Source organism: Diospyros lotus, chromosome 11, assembly GCF_014633365.1.
Source record: "Diospyros lotus cultivar Yz01 chromosome 11, ASM1463336v1, whole genome shotgun sequence".
Taxonomy (NCBI): domain Eukaryota; kingdom Viridiplantae; phylum Streptophyta; class Magnoliopsida; order Ericales; family Ebenaceae; genus Diospyros; species Diospyros lotus.
The window spans coordinates 3,087,119-3,107,741 of record NC_068348.1 but is presented as its reverse complement, the minus strand read 5'-3'; the positions used below and the strand labels follow the sequence as shown (position 1 = coordinate 3,107,741).

The following is a 20,623-nucleotide window of genomic DNA, read 5'->3' as shown; positions in this document are numbered from 1 at the left end:
CAGCAGTTGCCTGCGCTTCTACACGGCTTGACATTGACGACTCGGTCAGCCAACCAACAATACTTTGTTTTTTCTTTTTTTAAATCTGGGAAATATCAGAAAAATGATTTTTTTTTTTTAATTTCAAGAAAATGCTGATGTACTACCTCTCTTTGCACAAGGTACTTTCAGTTTTAGCCGTTTGAGTGCAATCTAAAAAAATTTATTCAAATTAATTTCTCTTTTAACTTTTAATCAAATTCTATTAATAAAGATTAATATCTTATATATTAATATATAAACTCCAAAATCACTTAAGTATTAAGGCATGTGAGGAGCAAGTGGCTTGCAAGATGTCTTCTGAATTTGAAGATGAGAATATTGGAAGTCTGTAATAATCTCTCGAATAGTAATAACTAAGTAAAGTGTGCATTTTCGAGAGAATTTCTCAGAGACCTCAAGAGACTATCGAGTGAAGTCACTCGATTGTCATTTCATTTCAATCATTTAGTCTTGGTCATCTTAGAATTTCATGCAGGTCTAAGTTATTTCTGTAAATCTTTGTTTTCGATAGATTTTTAAGTCTCTTTCTTTATATTTGAGCTCACTTTATTAGATACAACGAAATTAAAACTAAAAAAAGAAATTGAACCTTATCTTAATTTTTCGCATTTGACAAAAAATCTACTTTTTGTTTACAGCAGACACAAACTATCATTTGACTTCTGTATTTGTGTTTAATTTTTAAAATATTAGATTACTATATAACTTATTAACAATAATTAATAAAAAATATTTTAATATAATTATTATCTTATAATATAATTAGATTATTGATAAAATTATATAGTAAATAAAATATTAATACATAGATTTTCAGATGTAATTACATTATTGATATAATCCAAAATTATGATTGTATGTTTAGTTTGGCTATTACGGTAATAAAAACAGTTCTGACTTCTGGCGTGTTTGGAAGCCGAGAAAAGTTGGGAGAGATGAAGGACAAGGCATTGGCAATGGTAAGATGCAACTTTGTGTTGAATGATTTCGTGGGAAAACTTTGGCGTGAATTAGGGATTTCATTTTCAATAATTTTTGTTTACTGTAGGTTCGCTGCAAATGGAATTCCTTTTGTTTACTTGGGAGTTGGAAACGATTGGATTATGGTCAGATGAAACTTTGTCTCCAGTGATTTCATGGAACAGATTTTTGAGTGAATTAGGGTTAGCTGGGAAAACTTTGTCTAGTCAATTCTTTTCACGTATAAGATGGGAAAACGATTGGCTTGATGGTTGCCCTCTTGTGTTTTGCATGATCCCAAAATGTTTGTGGAAATGCTTCAAAGAGAAATAGAGATATTAAACTAGTGAAATTTAATTGAGAAATTCTATATTGGCAGATTATCCTAAATCCCCTCTCGCTAGCTTATATGTGGACCATGAGTGCGCTCAATCTGTGTCTTGCTAACACCTACTTTATTGCCTTGTTGCTTTCTCTCAATGTTCTAAGCAGAGTTAAGTGAAGAAACCAGGCGTGTCAAATGGGAAATTGGTGTCTAGATCAGCTGGGTCGATCGGGAAATCCAGGTCCACAAGCGGAGAATTGGTAGGTGTATTATTCGTTGAGATCATCTCAGTGAGATCAGACTCCGAATGCTGAAAATTGTGACGCACTCCGAAGCTGCTGTTCTTCTGGGATGGTGGCGCCGAAAAGTAATTCGTTTCAGACCCCGCCGGCGACACAAGCGAAGGGAAAATCTGGGTTTCTCTTTCCATCCATCCGAATGATGTCGAAGGAAAGGTGAATGGAGAAGTCATCGCTTTACTGTCAATCTCTTCTGTATTGACTGTCAAGCTTGCTCTGTAGTTCAAGAGCATGTCACCGTATGGCTGTGGCAGGTGGATATTGGGGTAATCACTTCCTTCCAGTTCTTCTTGCTTTTCTATGGATGCCGGTGCCAGGGCTGTGCCTGTGCCTGTGCTGGGGATCTGCTTGCAGGTATGCTCCCCTTTGTATGTGATCTCAAATATGGTGCAATCATCATCGGATCGCTGCACTTGCTTTGTAGCCCAGCAGTTTTGAGTGTTCTTGTATGTGCATCTGTAATAGCTCCTGCAAACACAAAATAAAAATTGCATTTAGATTGGCAGAAAATCTAATAGAAGATCACGGGTTGTAGTTTTGACAATGGCCAATGCTACGAGATTACAAGTTCGGCCAGTGGAAACAGTCTCTGTGCAGAGACAGCATGTGAATAGGCATTTCAATTCACCTGGGATGTTTGGCACCAAGAATGTCTTTCTGTCCGTACTTTCTCCAGCTGTAGCCATCATCAATGGCCCCTTCGGTTCCATTCTCTGAGGAAACCCTCACCTGCTGGATCCGTATGGGCGTCACCTTTCTGCAACACCAATTCAACAGTTAGGGTTTTCGGAGAAAGGCATTATCAAACTGAAATACTCAAATTCACTAGAGATTCACTCTCAGGTGTTGTTGGAATGTGAATTCACCTCTTCTTTGAGACACCGCTCTGGTCCTGGTGGTGGCTTGGAGGGCTTCCCTCCCCGGAAAGGGAAGATTCCGCAAGGCCCGCCGCGGGATCGGACGGCTGCCTTTGCGGCTGCTGTCCAACTGATCCATTCCAGTTGAGGATCATCAGAGCCTTCTCATAAGAACCCATTATCCTCTGGAGCAAAAACTTCTGGCTCTCAGTGGAGGATGGTGAATCCACATGGAATCTTAGTTGCTTTGCCAGTTCCATGCCCTGAGTCAGCTCGTTGATCAGTGTCCTCTGTTCCCAACTCGAACAACCCTCCATTGTTTCCACCAATTCAAATCCAAAACTAAGCCCACTTCCAGCACAAAATCTCTGGTTCTTGCTAAGCTGCTGTACTCATATGGATGATCCCTGTAATTTGCAGGGCAGAAGAAGACGACCCAGAAGATAAAATCAGAATTGGGTTGAAAGGGTGAGGATTCAGATAGAAAAAAGCTGGGTTTCATGTGTTGTATTTGGGTGTAATTGTGGTGATGCTGGGGAAGATGGGAGTGAAGCTGCTGAATTTATAGGGAGAGGCTCTGTGGAATAATGGGGGGGCGAAGGGAATGAAAAGGAGTGGAAAGAGGGGAGTGAGCGGGGGTTTGAAGTTTGACTGAGAAAGCGAGTGGTTTTTTCTGCATGGACTGGTCTATGGTCACACCCAGAAGTGGATTACTGCGGAGGTCCAAACACTGACCAATTCAACATTCCAGAAACCCAATAATAATATTAATAAAGAATCATATTCTTCAACAATTTCTTTGCTTAAAAGTCTTTCACACTTCATATCACATTGACGATTCCACAACAAAAACAATTGGGCACTCAGCATAAATAATAAAAATAAGGGCTAGTAGCAGTAAAAATTTAAATTTTCTTGCATTTTTGTAATCTAATCTAAATATTTTAATTTTGATAATTGTATTCTAATTGACTTGATTAGATATAATTTTATCTAATATTTAAAATAATTTTGAGAATGTGTGTCATTACTGACATAACACAACACATCATCTATCATTAAAAAATATTTTGAATAGGCCTTATATATAAAGAAAAAGAGAAGAAAGAGCATGGAATGGATGACGATGACAGCGGCACTAGGCTGGAGGCGATGGCCAATTTGGAAGCTGAAGACAACGACGGAGGCCAATCTAGAAGGAGGAGGAGAAAGCCTAGTGATTGTCATCTTTGCCTTATCGCATGATAGTCGACATTTCTTGTTTTTGATCTGAGCTTCCTTTTGCTCATGGTCACCTCACAAAAATCGATCGACAGCCCTCTGCTTTTACCAATCGATGATGTCCTTTGTCGGTCGCCCCACCCTCTTCGTCAGTTGCTTAAGCCTGCCTCATTGATGTCAACGATCGGCCATCAAATTTCTAGATTTTAGATCAGCCTCCTTTTAGATCGGTTGTTGTTGCTATCCATCCTCTGTCTTTCCTTCTCTCTCTCTCTCTCTCTCTCTCTATATATATATATATATGGTTAACATAACATTTTATTTTTTATTTTTTATTATTTTACACGTGTACATATAGAGTCTACTCAAATATTTTTTAATAACAGGTAACATGTCACGTTAGCAATGACGCATGTCTCTCAAACTGATTTCAGGTGTTAGATAAAATTGCACCCAATCAAGTCAACTAGAATACAATTGTCAAAATTGAAATGTTTGGATTAAATTATAAAAACGCAAAAGATTTAGACTTTTGCTTGTATTAGTCCTAAAAATAAATGTAAAACACTTGGATTAATGTCACTTTCATCCTTATAATTTAGATTAATTATATTTCCGATTCAAGGTTTTAAAAAACTAAACTTGAATTGCGGGTGCTCTTTAGCAATGACGTGGTAGTTTGAACTAATGAAAGGCATTTTAAATGTTAAATTTAGATTGTAAGAATGTTCATTATTACGATCTAAATTAGAGTTTCCGTCTAATTTATCCTCCTTTTAAAATTCATTCCTCTACCCTTGCAAAGTGGGGCAAGGGATTTTGTGCACATTGGGCGCTATTTATTGTTTACAAATTCAAAATTTTGATATTTTATGCGACACTCAAAATTAATGATTAGATATTCACCATATAGTAAATAATTACTCATCAAAAAATAATTATTAATGTAACATTTTGATTTTTAATATGATTTCGAGGAATTTTCATAGGGACAGGGTGACCAATTCAAGGGGCCCAAATGGGGGTCTCTTTCCCTTTGAAATTGTGACTGGTTGTTTAAGGATATTGAGAGGCATGAATATGATGATTGAGTTTAAGAAAAGGGTCAGAGGTTGAGATTAAGACGTGATTTAGATTTAGACCAAAGAATCTTCAAACCTGCAATCCGCGTGGCCTTGTTTGCCATCCCCCACAATTAACAAAGACCAAATGCAGACTAAGTCTCTCTTCAATAAACCCTTATTAAGGAGAAATACTCTTTTAACATAATTTCCATGCACAAACAGTCCCTCCATAGTTTCCATAATTGCATGCACCTTTGTTTCCATGCATAAACTTGAATTAGGAAGGATGAAGAACGGGTCATATTTTTGTTAGAAGAAATATTAAGTAGAGAAAACAATGATATAATAGTTTTTTTAGTTTCTTTTAACGAAGAGACATCACATAACTAATGATACCGTTATTAGTCACGACTCATAATATTATTCTTATTTAAAATATTTTACTCAATAAATAAAAATATATCTTTTTAAAAAATATATTTAAACTCTAAACCCTTCAACTTAATAACTTCAAATTTAACCTCTAGGGTAGCGCCGACAATCTGCCTCATGCATTCGGGAGTCTAACATACTTCTAGGTCGTGGGTTTGATTTTACCTTCATACAGAACTATGCAATCGTCTATGTGTCTATTCAGTGGGCTACATCTCGAATTTTGACCCACGATGCTATATTGCACAGAAACGGAAACGAGAAACGTTTTTGATAAAAAAACGAAAACGTGGAAATAAATATTCTTTTAAAAAAAATAGGCATAAATAGGGTCCGAAATTGAAATATGAAACGTTTCGAAAATGGAGAAACGACACCTATAAGATGTTTCCATACAATATAGCTTGTCCGTGCACTTAAGTCAAATTTAAGTGGATCATGAATTTTAAAGAAAGTGAAATAGTTCGGGCCAAAAATTATTTGTCTATTGGGAAATTCGAGTTTGAAAAAAATAAGAATAACTTCAAATTTGAGGCGTTATTCAATAATGTGGAAAACTTAATAATCGATTGAGGTTACGGCAGCACCCAAGAAACCGAGTGACCGTGGAAGAAGGGGTTGAGCAGCAGCAGCGGCAACCGTGTGCTTTGTGGAAATCAAAAATCACAATACTAATGATAATAATAATAAAGTGAAAAAGTAATATTTGATGAAAAGACAGCAACGCAAAAGAAAGCGTCCTCATTGGTTTGCCCATAAAGGGAGAGAGCCCCACACGGGTCGGGTTCTTCTCATATATCATTATCCGACCTCAACCCATTATTATTATTATTATTATTATTATTAGGAAGGTACTTGGTTGGTACTATGTATACGTATGGTTAGAAATTTAAAGAATTTTCAATAAATATTCAACACCCTTTTTCGTCTTTTTTTTTTTTAAATAGAGTTTGTGAGTTTAAATTATATTTTGAAAATTATTATTATTTTGAGCCGTACACGTGTTAATTTGGATGGTTGATATATTGATGTCTAGAAAATTAAATTAAAAGGGAAAAAAGTTTACGATTTAATGGTCCGGGATTAAATTAAAATGTATTTTTGTTTTATAAAAAAATATAATGTATAAATAAAGAGGGAAATTTAAAATGATGACACAATTTTACAATGCATAAAGGACAAGGGGCGGGCGGCAGGGGCAGGGGGTTACTCGTTTGTCATCATTCACCGAGCACTAACCCATTTCCTAGAACTTCCATATGTTGTTTCCATTAAGGGCCAACCCAACATATCAATTCAAGTGAAGTGTCCAAGGGGTTCATAACCTGTTTGGCTTGGTCAATTCTTCAGTTTAATTATGATTCATTAAAAATTTTCCTTTTTTTTTTATTATGAATCCGATTAATTCTTGATTTTATCCATCAAAAGCGGAGTCAGTCCGGTTCACAAATTTATTCAGTAATGTTATTGTTTGAACACAATAATAAATTTATTTATTAAGAAAGTTATCGTCGGACCACTTGAGATTTGCAAGGAAGAAAATGATTAGAGGGCGCAATGCGTTTCCTACACAAACACTCCATTATTTAAGTCAGACATTTGAGATTGTTGAAAAGTTGAATGCAGAACTTCAATTAGTATATGAAACGTTCCTCTTTTGAAATAAGGGCTTATCTATTTATACGAAAGCATTAGGATTTAAGAAAAAATATCATTGATATTCCAAAATTAACTAGAATTAGAACCTTTAATAGATAATTCTTATCCTTTCCAAGACTCTTGGAGAAATTTTTTATTATTGGAGTTATCTATTTACATGTATTTACTAGGGAACCACATTTTCTTTGGACGCATGAGAGGTCTCCAAGAGACCTATGAGTCTCTCAAGGATTCCTTCTTATCCCCTAGGTAGGAATTGAACTAGGAGAGGTTTTTGGGAGACCTACAAGCCTTTTGGGGCTTCTTCTCTCTCGTTAATGCAAAAGTCAATCTAAGAACGGATACTAAATTCATCGGATACTCAACAAATTCATGGTACAAGATATGGGCCTTAATTTGTATTCCTCAATAGGGACCATAGTTACTAAGGTCATTTTGCACCAATTGACATAAATGGTTTCAATAAAAATATATAATAAATAAGGTTACAATCAAATCGAGTAAACTTGAGCTTCATTGAGCTCATGTTCAGCTCGACAAGCCAGTATCTAGGCATGAGCTCAGCTCGTCAATAGCTCAATTCAAGCTTGACTCATCAATCTTTTGAATAGTTGAGCTTGAGTGCTTCCTGGCAAGCCCAAGCTCGGGCTATTAGTAAGGTCGAGCTCGCTAGTGGCATCAAATGTTGGAAACTAACCAATACATGAGGTTATCTAGCGACAGCGACAAAATGAGGGGAAAATGTGTAACGACAGTAAACAGTGCTTAAAAGAGGCGGCAAAGAGCAACAACAGGCAAAAATAAGGCTTGTGGCAGCAAGTGCGTGATAACGGGCAATGCTTCAGAAGGGTGGGAGGATGTTCGACTATAATGAGTAGTCGCAAAGAGAAAGGAATGTGGGAGACGACAGAGGACATGAGGGTGTGTGATAATGGCAAGCAACAACAACACAACGGCCAACTTCAAAAAGGTAGGGGGTATGCAACAATGGCGAACAGTAGTAGCTGGTGATGGTTCAACCTGAGATAGAGACTTGTAGCAGCTGTGACAATGGATGGTGATTATGGGCATCGTTTCTTCTTTCTTTCTTTTCTCTTTTCTTCAATCTCCAATTTATAGTTCACAACTTGTTTTTTTAGATTTTGGGTTTCTAATTTCTAAGTCAACTATTTATTTGTCGTGTTTGGCTAGACCTAATGTTGTATTTTGCTTTATTATATATACATATATTATATTATTTTAAATTATTAAATTAATACATATATAATAATTTTAAACATATTAAATTTAATGACATTATTATAATAATCTAAAGTTTCATAATCTCATGTTCAATTATATATTTATAAAATTATGAATAAACTTATTAATGCATTTATAAATGAGCCTATTCACACACTATTTGCGAACTTCTAATCGAGCATTGTTCACAAGCTTATAACAAGCCCATTCACAAGCCTCTAATCAAACATATTTGTGAGTTTACCGAACCAAACTTTATTGAGCTCAATCTTGACTCAATTACAAATCGAACTTTAAAGTTAGGGTTAAGTTCGGCTTGTTTACCTTAACGAATGAATTCAAACAAAATTTTGTTGAGTAGAATACCAAGCTACTTGTGATCGGCTAAGCTTATTTGGGACCCTAAATATAAATTGATCGTTACTCTATTCTAGTTGAAATATAAATATAAATTTATTTATATATTTTAATATAATATAAAAATCGCATACACATTGGATATTGTTAATGTAGTATGTCTTACTGCTAAATTTAGATGACGTCTAACAGGTTTGTAATAAATACATTTGTTGTATCTTTGTATATATATTAATAAAATGTAAGTTTATCTTCATTCATAAACTCTCTTGTTTAATATATAAATGAGTCCATAGATCTCATGTTTGAAAATCTTATTCTTAGGTGTTATGAATGTTGATGAAATTCTCTGGTGATAGGACTTTTTAAATGATTTATAGTCCTTAGATTAATCAAATGGAGACTCTAATTAGTCGAGTATGGACAAGCACGGACTAGCACAGGGTTTAATACCTTGATCAGTATAAGTTACTAATGGTAAGGGTGGTGAGTCACATATCATATGACATGAGCATGTCTCTAATAAACTCGTGGATGGTTGTTGAAAAACAACGCACTAAATGTGACATTGATGACTAACCACATGACATTGTGGATAATGATCATGTCGTCTAGTTATGATAGTGTAGCTAATCCTTAGACTTGAACTAACACAATTATTTTATGTATTAGTATTCGGGACTTGCTAATGGGCCGAACTATCAAATTGCAAGATAGAGAGTTTCATCTATATAGTTTTATATTGCTAGTATTTGGAAGCAGGTGTTCAAGGATATGATTTGTCACCCTCGTTGTTAAAATGAGATGAACGTCCTATGTGATTTACTATTAGTGTGACAAAATAGTCTCTAGACAAGGTAGATAAATTATTAGGAAAGATATTTCCTAAGATGTCATCTAGTCACTCTAATAAGATCTGACACATAGTTATTGAGTTTGTGAGTTTATCATTCCATGACTCTCCCTAAATAGGGGCATTAGGTGATAATAAGATCTGACACACAGTAATCATCAATTGTAATAGGTTCACATGAAATGAGACTTCACTATCTTCTATATTGTCTTGAACCGCTGTTAGACGCTTCTTAGGAACTCTCGAATCATCATCTGGATATGCAGATATTCTTATGATGGGTCAAGGTGTTGGCCAATGCCAAATGGGTTTTAGTGCTATCTATTTGCTAGCGAGCAGTGAATCTAAAAAATCACAAACCATATAGTGTTGTGTTTAATATCAGCACTATGTATCCATTATATCTGAGATGTGTCATTAAGTATTAATGACAACAATGCATTAATTGTTAACGTGCTGGAGCACTAAGAGTCGACTGCCTCATGTCTGGGAGTCGACTCGCCAATAAACAAGAGTATACTCCTGGTGCAACCTTAGTTTTTCTAAGTGCGGTCCACATGGCAGCAAATTAGAATGATATGTGGAGGCAACAGTGCAACTTGAATTAGACGGAAGGAATTTGGCAGAAATGGGAGATTTTAGCTTGGCTTATGGTTTCTATTTTCCTCTACTTCTTATGTCTTGTTCTATTCTATAATAGGAAAATTAATTGGGAGTGAGAGTCACGAGAGTAAGAGACACACGGGTGCTGGAGGTACGAAATCCTCAGGTTAGCACGAGAAGAGGTGCATGTAGAGGTACTGAATTACACGCTAGGTGTGGATGGACTAGGACCACAATAGCTTGAGGAGGATTCAGTCTCAATACAGAAACGATTTCTATATCCAACCTAACAACGAACTTCAAGTATTTATTTATTGTATTTCATATGATGAAATAATGTGTTATTTAAATATTCAAGTTGTGTATGGTGTGTGTATTTATTGCTTCCACTGTGTATATCTAATGCACATAAAATTTTTAATTTACCCACACCACCATACGTGAATTCCTTTAGTTATAAGATATAATATTGTGAGTGTTTCCTAATTAATTTGACACCTATTCTTTTGAATTGTTTTTACATGCAATTTGGACAAAACATGGTTTCCATGTCTTTTGTTGCAAAGTTGTGTAATTTAGGTGAGAAGACCATTGCAAAGATAAACAAGGGGTTGATGGCAATTAGGTTGCATGAAAATCGAAATGAAAAATATTTTAGATATGAAACGAAAATGGAGAAACGACATTTAAAAAAAAATAGAAAACAGAAATGAGAGGTAAAGTGTAAATTAAAAAAATATAGGGATTTTTTTGTAAATATAATTTTTAATATATAAAATTATAAAAAAATAGTTATTCAATCTCACTAAACCTTTAATTTATGGGATCAAAACACTATCAAACCACAATAAATTGGGCGAGCATCTTAACAATAGAAGTCAATCACTCAATGTCTTGAATTTGGCACATGATTTTGTAACATCTTATCAACCATCTTTCAATCTTATAGTTACAAACTTACAATCTTACGGCAAAAGGGAATGATAGTGATAAGGTCGAGGCTCAAATCGATGGCAACACGAACACCAAGTAACAAGCAATCGACAGCAACAATGAGAAGAAATGACAGTAAGAGGATCGAGACTCAAATCAAAATCGATGACAACACGAGCATCGAGCAACGAGCAATCCCTGAAAATCGATGACAACAACCGATAAGTGTGAGAGTGAGAACAGAGACGAGAGGTTTGAGGCTAGATAATCTTCGAATTCAGAAATTAGGGCTAAATAAGACATGAATGAAGAAGAATACTGGAGAAAATGGGAAGAATAATATAATACATATATATATGTTGGTTAGAGACAAAATTGCTTCTGTCTCTAACCAAATTTGGTCGCTAAAACACGTTTTCAAAAAAAAAAAAATAATTGTGAAAAGCTCCCGAAAAGTTTGGTAAATTACAGAAATGATCCTAAAAACGTTTCAGGCCATATTTAATGTTTCTAAAATGGAAAACGTCTCAAAAACACCGAAACGGCATCTCCAAGCCGTTTTCATGCATCAAAAGATGGCAATACAAAATTGTAATAAAATAAAATTGTAACAAATTAAAAGTTTTTTCTTAATATTAAAAATTTTAAAATTCGATACATAATAAAAAAACATAAAAACAATATGAAATTGGGGAAGAGGAGATTCTTTCTCATGACTAGTTTATATATATAAATGGGAGAAATATATATCTACTCTAATCCTTTTAAGTAAAAGTAACTAGAGAATGTGAATAAACATGAATTAGTCTCAATTAAGTTGATTCCATTATTTTAGTTAGAAATTAGTCTGTCTTGTATTTAGTTACTTAGTAGTTACGACTTTGTTAGTAGAATAGCTAAATTGCTTTAATTTATGACCATATAAAAGGCCATACACATTTATCAAACATATTAGTAAGAATCCATTTTTTGTTCATTACTTCTCTAAACTGTTTCTCTCTGGACTTCTTCTTTCTCTCTCTCTTCAATCTTCTCATGGTATCAGAGCACATTTTGACAGAATCGAGTTCTCTATTCATCACTTACTAGCATCCAATTAATCACTTAATAATTCAACTACTTTTGAGTTCAGATCGATCAAGCTTTAGAACAACTTCATTAGAGATGGAGTACTTTGTTACTCTGGCTATATAAGACACGAAATTTCAATCTTCCGATCAACCTTAATATATATATATATATATATAAGACCAATTATTTGTTCTGGAAGACTCAAATCATGCCTTCTATCAGTGCTTCGGAACTAGAACATCATATCTTTGAGTTGAACAAACCTCCTTCAGAATTTGTTAAAGAACCGTACGTTGATTGATGATTCAAATGGACACTGTGCTGATCAATGAGAATTTAATGGCCAATTAGGTAACTCACTGTTCAACAACTCTTGAATTTGGAAAGTTTTAGTAGACTTTTGTTCACCTAAAAGGTTAATTCTAAATTCTAAAGAAGGGAAAGTTGAGCATTCATGCTTGATTTTGCTCAAAAGATAAAGACTATTTGGGAAGGTTTGATGGTTGGTTGTGGATTATGATGTTAGTGAGTGACAACATTAATTTGGTGGTTAATTTAATATGATTAACGACTAAATATAAATCATTTCGTTATAAGATAAATTTTGACGACAAGCTAAATAAGTCGTCCTTAATATACCACGTTTTTGTCATTATTGACTAAAATTTTTAATTCTAACCATGAAATAATAGAAAAAAAATATTTAGATTTAGCTAACACTTATATAAGCAATCCCTAATATAATTATATTTTTCTATAAATGTACAAATATAATTATTAAACTAATATAATTGACCATTAATGATTTATTGATAATACAATATATTAAAAAATTATGAACATATTTATAAGAATACAATATATCAAACTAATTTATTATAATTATTAGATTTATAATATAATTATATTTTTATATAAATATTAATTTGATGCAATAATTTAAATTATTTTATTATCATATTTTAATTATCATAATTATTAATAATTATCATAATTTAAATTATTTCATCAGTTATCATAAATTATTTTATTTTTATTTAACAACTAAATGTTTCCAAAAAAAAAAAAAAAACTAATTGTAATGGTAGGAGATGTCCAGCCTCTTTCCCTTAGCCAAATCCCCTTTGTCTTCATCTCCCTCTCTCAACCCATTGTCTGCAACCCATCACCTTTGCCTCCCCAACGCCTCCGCTACCTCAAGCTCATCGCCGTGCACCTCACAAGTCTCTTGGTTCTCAGCCTAAGCTCATAGTTTCTTTTTCTTTTGTTTCAAAAAATCAACTCTAAATAAAAATATGTCAGAAGCCCTACATCGTTAAACCCCTCCTATCTCTCTGCCTCAACCCTATATAAGCCCCAAACCCCCCTCTCTCTCTCTCGAGCTTTCGAGAGAGAGAGAGAGAGCTTCAGCATCTATGTTCCTAGCCTCCATAAGGTACTTTCTATGTCTACTTAATTATAGCAGTGCAATTTAGTCACAATATGTTTGTTTTTATGGGTCTTTTGTGTTTGTCAAAATTCACTACTTATTGTCAATTTCTTGAGATTAAATCAGTGGTTGGATTTCGCTATGAGCCACGCTTGAAGCTAGAAGTTATTAACATGTGGAAATGGCTTTCGCACTTAATCTTTCTAATATTTTTCTCAAGACTCAATGAGATGTGTTATACAGGATTCTTGATTATATTCTTAGTTTAATTACCGTGCGCTTGTGCTCATCATCATTTTCGAATTCATGAATGTGTGTGCATTTTTTATTGAAGAGTATGTTTATGAAATTTAAATAATGTGCAAGCACCAATCCGACTCAATTTTGCTAGGTTTAGTAAAGTGGATATTTACTTAGCTAGGCTCTTTATTTGTTTACTTGCTTTTAAAGTTTATTTTTTAAAAAGTTCATACAAGTTTAAGGTCTATATAACTCTAATAATAAAAAGTTAAATTTTGTTATGAATAGCCAACTCTATTTCTTATGGCTTAGCTAAATGATATTATTGTTATATTGTTTAGGTGAAGTACAAGAATTTGTCATTCTTATATGAGATAATGGCACCTAGTAAGAAGTGGATGAATCTTGTAAAGATCGGCTTAATGAAGCTTATCAAATATGGGCACAAAAGTTTTTAGATTATGCTTTGAAGAAGTTGGGTGCCAAAAATAAGATTCGGTGCCCATGTACGAAATGTTGCAACGCTGATTTTGGAACTCATCAGCCTATTAGGGCACATCTAATGATACATGGAATATCTACAAAGTATACATTTTGGTATCATCATGCATGGTGAAATAAGCAACGATCCTCAATTTGAGCCTGAGGATGAAAAAATGGTATCTTACAAGATGGATGCACAGGTTTGAAATTAGTTTCTTATGAAGTTTTAATTATATTTTTAAATTGAATGATTCTAGCTCTATTAAGCTTTTAATTATTATTTTCTATTGCTTCACAAAGAAAGAAATAAAAAATCAAAGTCATGATGGTTTAGTCCGTACTGGACACATTGGCTTGATATTATTTTCTTCTTAAGTTTTTAATGTTATTCTTAATTGAATGATTATAGATTTGTTAAGGTATTTATTTAAAACTTAATAAGGTAAGTTTTTTTTATTTATTGCTTCAAAGGAAAAGAAAGACAAAACCAATCAAATGATGATTCCCAATGTCTTCCAAACAATCCACTAATTATTGATGAAACTACACCACACCTAATAAAGTCAAACCATATCCGTATCAATCATCAAGAAAAAAGAAAGTATGAGGAAAAAATAATGGTATTTATTTATCATAATTTTGATATTTATACACATTAATACATAATTATATAACTCTAACAAATTTATGTGAGACAAAAAGAAAAGAGTTTGAGGAATGAACAAGAACAAAAGAGTTGCAGCTCTAAAAAATGATGACATACTAAAAGTAACTTTCTATCAAAATCGAGCTATTAGACCTAATTATGAGGCTTTTTCAAGACACTTGGGATGGATTGTTTGTGATTTTAATATTTGCTCCGTAAGAGTTCAACTTTAATAATTCTAATGACAAATTGTTAATCGAGTAAAGCCATGTATATATTAATCGAATAACACATTCCTTACTCAAGTGAGGTCAAATGTTAATCGAGTATGTATGTTCAGGAAAATTAGTTTTAACCAATTTTCAAAACATCACTTGAGTATTCAATAATATTAATCTAATAAATTAGTTTGGACTTATTGATAATCGAGTAAAAAAATGATTAGTTGAGTAACAAGTTATTATACTCAACTATCTTATCAATTCAATCGAGTAATATTTGAATTCTCTAAGGTTCAATCGAGTATGTGTTTGTTATACTCGAATATTGCTCTGAAAATTCTTCAATCAAGGAATCTAAATGATATTTGACTAATTGAGATAACAGTCGATAAATATATTTAGTAATAAAGTATGAAATAGAGCTGAAATAGTAAGCCTTTGTGTTTATTTCCTTAATCGAGAATAAAAGAGATTAATAATTATATGATAAGATTAGTCTAATGGAGGAAAGATCTCTCAAATAATCTTTATCAAATGATGATCTTAATTAGAGGATTAGGATAGGTTTGGAAACCTAATCCCGCAATGATAGTGATTCGGTGTTTATAAATAGTTAGCTTTGGTTTAATAATTGTTGGATCATTCTTGATATTCAATGGAGAATCAAACTAAAATTTGAGGAATTATTCCAAAAATTCTTCGCTAAACTCAAATTCCCATACATACCTATAATTTAATCTAAAGCACAAATCACAGGCAAAGAATAATGTAACCTAAAACAAGTCAAGGTACATATTCCCAAACATACTATCTATTGCATAAGGTTTTGATGATCAATATGTTCTACAAAATACTTTAATAAATATACATCTCTAATTATATATATACATATATATATATATCAAAGCTATAAACTTTAAAGATATCTGTTAAATTGACCATATGTTTAAGACTATCGACTAGTTCTTACATTTTCTCCTTAATATAATCTTCAAAGTAGAGGTAGTCGACCAATCATTGTAAACTATCGACAAAATCATAAAAATTGTTGACTAATTATTTAGATTGTCGACGTTCGTTTTGCATGCTCTCGGTCACTTGCTATCGACAACCATTACATCATTTTTAAGCAAAAGTCTCAAGAACAATCGACCAGTTTTTATAAACTGTTCTTTTTAAAAATTTGAAAATCAATTGACTGATTATTCAAATCAATCGATTGGTTTTATTGCATAAACTTAAACAATTAATTGTACTTAATTTCTACCGGTTGTATTTCCCAAACCTTCATATTCTCAAAGCTCTTAAATCTCACTACACTCTATCTTTTTACTCTCAACTTATTTGTCAAAGGCTTGAACCTTCATTTTATTATTTTTTAGCCTCTATTTAAGCAATTTTTTTGTGAGTATATTTCAAGAGTGTTCTTACCACTTGTAGAAGCTAGTAGTTGGGCTAAAACAACTAGCAAGATTTGCTAGTTAGTAAATGCAGTTAATTAAATTCAAAATCTATAGTTGAGATGCTTAGAGTAGTGGATATAGGTGAATTTGAGTCGGACCACTATATATTTTTGTGTTACTAGTATATATACTTTGATTTCTGTCTTCTTATTTGTAGTTCATTGCTTTCATATCTTTCTTGAAAACCTTTACAAAATTTGAAAATTTTTCAAACAACCAATTCCCCTCCCCCTCCTCTCCGACTCCCTTTGAGTGTGTGGTGTCATTCTATTAGACAAATCTAACACTATCAACCTCCAGCCAGTGCATCCATTCATCAAGCTCTTAATTTGATGATATCTTCAGTGATGACTACTTGCATCCTCCCTTCAACTACAACCTTCTCTCACAATGGTGATTACAAAGGCATTATCCTAACAATGAAAGTAGCATAGCCCTTTTCTGCTTCAAGGTGACAGGTAGTGCCATGCCTAAGATTTTGGAGTCCTGAATCGAAATGTAAAAATGGGCCCCTGAATCACATTTAAATTTTATTTTTTATAATAAAATATAAAAAATAAACAAATATTCATTTAGACATGGGCAAAATAGTGATTTACAAATATTCATATAGACACAAGGGCAAAAAATAAACAAATATTCATTTAAACACAGAGAAGATAGAGAGTTCATTCTGTAGATTTTGGATTGGGGTGAGTGATTTATATAGGGGCAAAATCGTCATTTAGACACAGGGACAAAATAGTCATTTTCTCTCAATTTTATGGGCCCCCTTAAATTAACATAATTTCTGGGCCCTGAGACAATGGACTCTTGAATTGCACTATAGGTCCGAACTTGGTGACAAGTGCCCAATTATGGCAACACAAACGATAACTCTTTCTCCGTTGGGCATTCTTTAGCAATCAGTAACAACTAACAATTCTTTCTTTGATCGACAACAACTATTATCCTGAAAACACAAGCAAACCCATTGGTGTCAACTTTAATTGTCGACCTTTCCCAAATCTCACAAGGGACCACAACAATTCAATTTTTTGCAACAAACAAAATAAGATCCTCAATTTTTTTTAATTTTTTGCCATAAATTTTCTCAAACACCAAATAATGATTTCTAAACATTGTAACCTCACAACCAACCCAACCAAAACTCTGATACCACTTGTTAGGATCGAATCACTCCAACCAAAAACAATAAAAAGAACCCAAACGAGAAAATAATGAAACACAAAAAATTAATTTGATTCAACTCAACAACCTATGACCATGATCCCTCCACCAGGGGATAATCCACTAAACAAAGCAAACTAACCTCTCGACTTCATATAACTGGTAACACCACACACTGAAACTCTAGTTATCAAGGTGCAAAGTACTTGAAATAAATACACACAAGTACAACCACAATAATATGAATATTTCCCTCTACAGATTATTAAGAGTAGTCCATCCAAAACTGAACCAAGACTGGTTATTTATAAGTACCAAATCACCATCATAGTGGGATTAAGTTTCTCAAACCTATCTTAATTGCCTAATTAAAATCATCATTTGATAAAGGATTATTTGAGAGATCTTCCTCCATCAGATTAATCTAACCAGATAAGATAACAAATTAACAATTTTAATCAAACTAGAATTTGAGGAGTTATCTCAATAGTAAAGACACCACTTTTACTTCTACAACTAGTTTGGCTTGTTCTTATCCATCTCTTCATCGAAGTACTGTAGGGTTTCTATCTTATAATATCTTTCCCACACTTGACCTAATATTGCATATATTGTTAAAGAACTTAGTTTCTTGTTGCTCCAACTAATTAACATTCATTGGAATGCTTGCAAAAGGGCACTTCAATATCTCAAAGGCACCATAAGGTATGGTATTTGCTTTCGACCTGCTTCTCAACTGAAACTCTAAGTCTTTCTTGATGCAGATTATGCCGGTTGCCCAATTGATCCCCTGTTGGTTTTGAAGCTCCAAATGGCGTCGTTGCATTTAAGCTGATTGGATGGCCACATGCAGCAACCACATGCTGCCATTTGATAGCTGATGGATGGCAGCACGTGGCAACCATCAAGTACCTTCGGTTGGCGCCCGATTGCCCTCTCTTACCCGATCTTATTCCCTGCTCGCCTGCCATTTCTGTTGGAATAATCAATCGTGCTTGCACGATTTGATCCCAGCCATCCATTTGTGCTTTATGAGTCTCGATCCCAGCCATTCATCATCGCTTTTAATCTCGCACCTCGGGATGTGAACTGATCAGACGAAAATCGATTGAGACAAAAGTGACAAAAGCAAAGGAAAAAGAAAAGATTCGGTAGAGGCGAGAGCCTTCGTCTTCGGGGCAGGGTTTGCTTCTCTGTTTTTCCATTCTCTGTAAATGTTGTATAGCTTTGCTTAATTTATATGGTTCGATAGGGTTCTGCCTTTTAATCTGTATTGAGTGATTATTGGGTATTTTTGTATTCTCGAACCATTTTTTGTACAAAGAGTTTGTGAGGGTTTTATGTGGGTGTAATCTCGGATTCATCTCATAGTGCAGTGAGCTCTTCTCTCTCGATCTCAACGTGGACATAGCCTCATTTTGAGGTGAACCACAGTAAATCCCTTGCCTCTTTTCGTTTTTGTTTCTGTTTTGTGTGTATGTTTACTTTGCTTCCAATTTTTGTTCATCAAAAGTCTGTGATTGAAAAGCATCGAAAAATCCCAAGGCTCTTGTTTTAGTTCTCAACATCCCCGTCGCTCTATAGGATGTTTTTTGTGTTTTTCTTAGTGAGAATCTCATTACATGGAGTTCTATAAAGCAATTAGTCATCTCACTCTCTAGGACAAAAGCAAAGTATCAAGCTCTGGCTTCAAGATTTACAAAAATTCTATGGTTGTAGTCCTTATTTACTGAACTCGGCTTGAGTTTTTCTACCCGTCCTAATTAATCTTTGGTGTGATAATCTCTCTACTAACCATGCTCGCACAAAGCATATTTAGAAGTTGATCTTCATTTTATTTATGAGAAAGTGGCTAACTACTCAATAGGTTAAACTTCATATGTCCCAACTACTCATCAGGCTGTAGACATTTTCACAAGTGGTCTTCCACTTAGTCATCTTCAATTCTTGCGTTTGCAAACTCAACCTGGTTTTGTCTTCCATGTCTCGCTTGCAGGACCATGTGAATAAACATGAATTAGTCACAAGCTGCTATTGTTATCTTAGTTAATGATCAACGTATATATCTTGTATTCAGTCCATTACTTAGTTACAAGTTTGTTAGTAGGATAGTTCAATTACTTCAGCTTAGGACTGTATGAAAGGCCATATGCATCTATCAAGCATATTCATTCACTCTTAATGGAAATTCACTTTTGATCTTCTGTTCATTACTTCTTAATTTGAGTACTGTTCTTCTCTGTACTTCTTTCTTTTCTCTTCAACCCTTACAATCATTACCACAATAAGGTTTATTGTAAGGCTACGAAAGAGTGGTCAAAAGCTTCAGATTAAGTTTGTTAATTTATTACCCATACTTGACTGGTAAAAAGAGCTTCGTATTCATGAGTTTATTTGATCCGCACTTAAATAATATAATGATGATGAATCCTCATCAACATATAACGATGCAAGACATGGCCTTAATTAGCATAACAACGAGACTTGTCTTCCTTTACAAGTTTCTTACTCAGGGTATACCCTAAATAAACTAAACATAGGTTGTTTGACTTAATTTATGTATTTTATTTTCATTTCTCTTATACAGTTGTTCACGAAAAAAGACGAAGAAGCCCTATCCTTATTAACCACGCCCACCCCACATGGCCAACCAATCCAATCCATAGTTTAATTTATGTCAGATTATACATTCAATGCCCTTGACTACACGTACGTCACACATATATATATATACCGTTCACGCCCCCACTTCGACTTTGATTATGTCTGAATGATCATAATAATCTTCTGCACCCGCTTTCACTTAACAAGCAAATCAAATCACATTATCTGTATATGTTTTTGTATGGTTGGATTTAATTAGTTAACATGTGTCGTAAAGATAATAACTGTGAGTTAGCTCAGTCGCGTTGTAGAGTGGTTGGTTCGAGGAAGAAAAGGAAAAGGAAAAGGAAAATTTATTAGCTAGAAAGGGAGTCTCCAGGCGTGTGAATTAGAATATCATAACGTAAAAAGCCTTAGGGCCAACCATTTCCCATTAAATGTGACAGCCC

At 33.8% G+C, this 20,623-nt stretch overlaps 1 protein-coding gene and 1 long non-coding RNA gene across 2 annotated transcripts; one reads left to right on the top strand and one right to left on the bottom strand.

The window, feature by feature from the left end:
- The first annotated feature begins 921 nt into the window (after nucleotides 1-921).
- On the top strand, nucleotides 922-1,673 carry LOC127812439 (uncharacterized). The gene is made up of 2 exons (XR_008025915.1): nucleotides 922-1,001; nucleotides 1,091-1,673. It is a non-coding gene; the product is annotated as an uncharacterized LOC127812439 (long non-coding RNA).
- LOC127812438 (probable WRKY transcription factor 41) lies at nucleotides 1,339-3,035 on the bottom strand. The gene is made up of 3 exons (XM_052352815.1): nucleotides 2,493-3,035; nucleotides 2,255-2,383; nucleotides 1,339-2,094 (listed from the first exon to the last, which is right to left on the bottom strand). Exons 1-3 carry the CDS (start codon nucleotides 2,798-2,800, stop codon nucleotides 1,497-1,499), a joined length of 1,035 nt encoding a protein of 344 aa, XP_052208775.1. The 5' UTR covers nucleotides 2,801-3,035; the 3' UTR covers nucleotides 1,339-1,496.
- Between the last annotated feature and the right edge of the window lie 17,588 nt (nucleotides 3,036-20,623).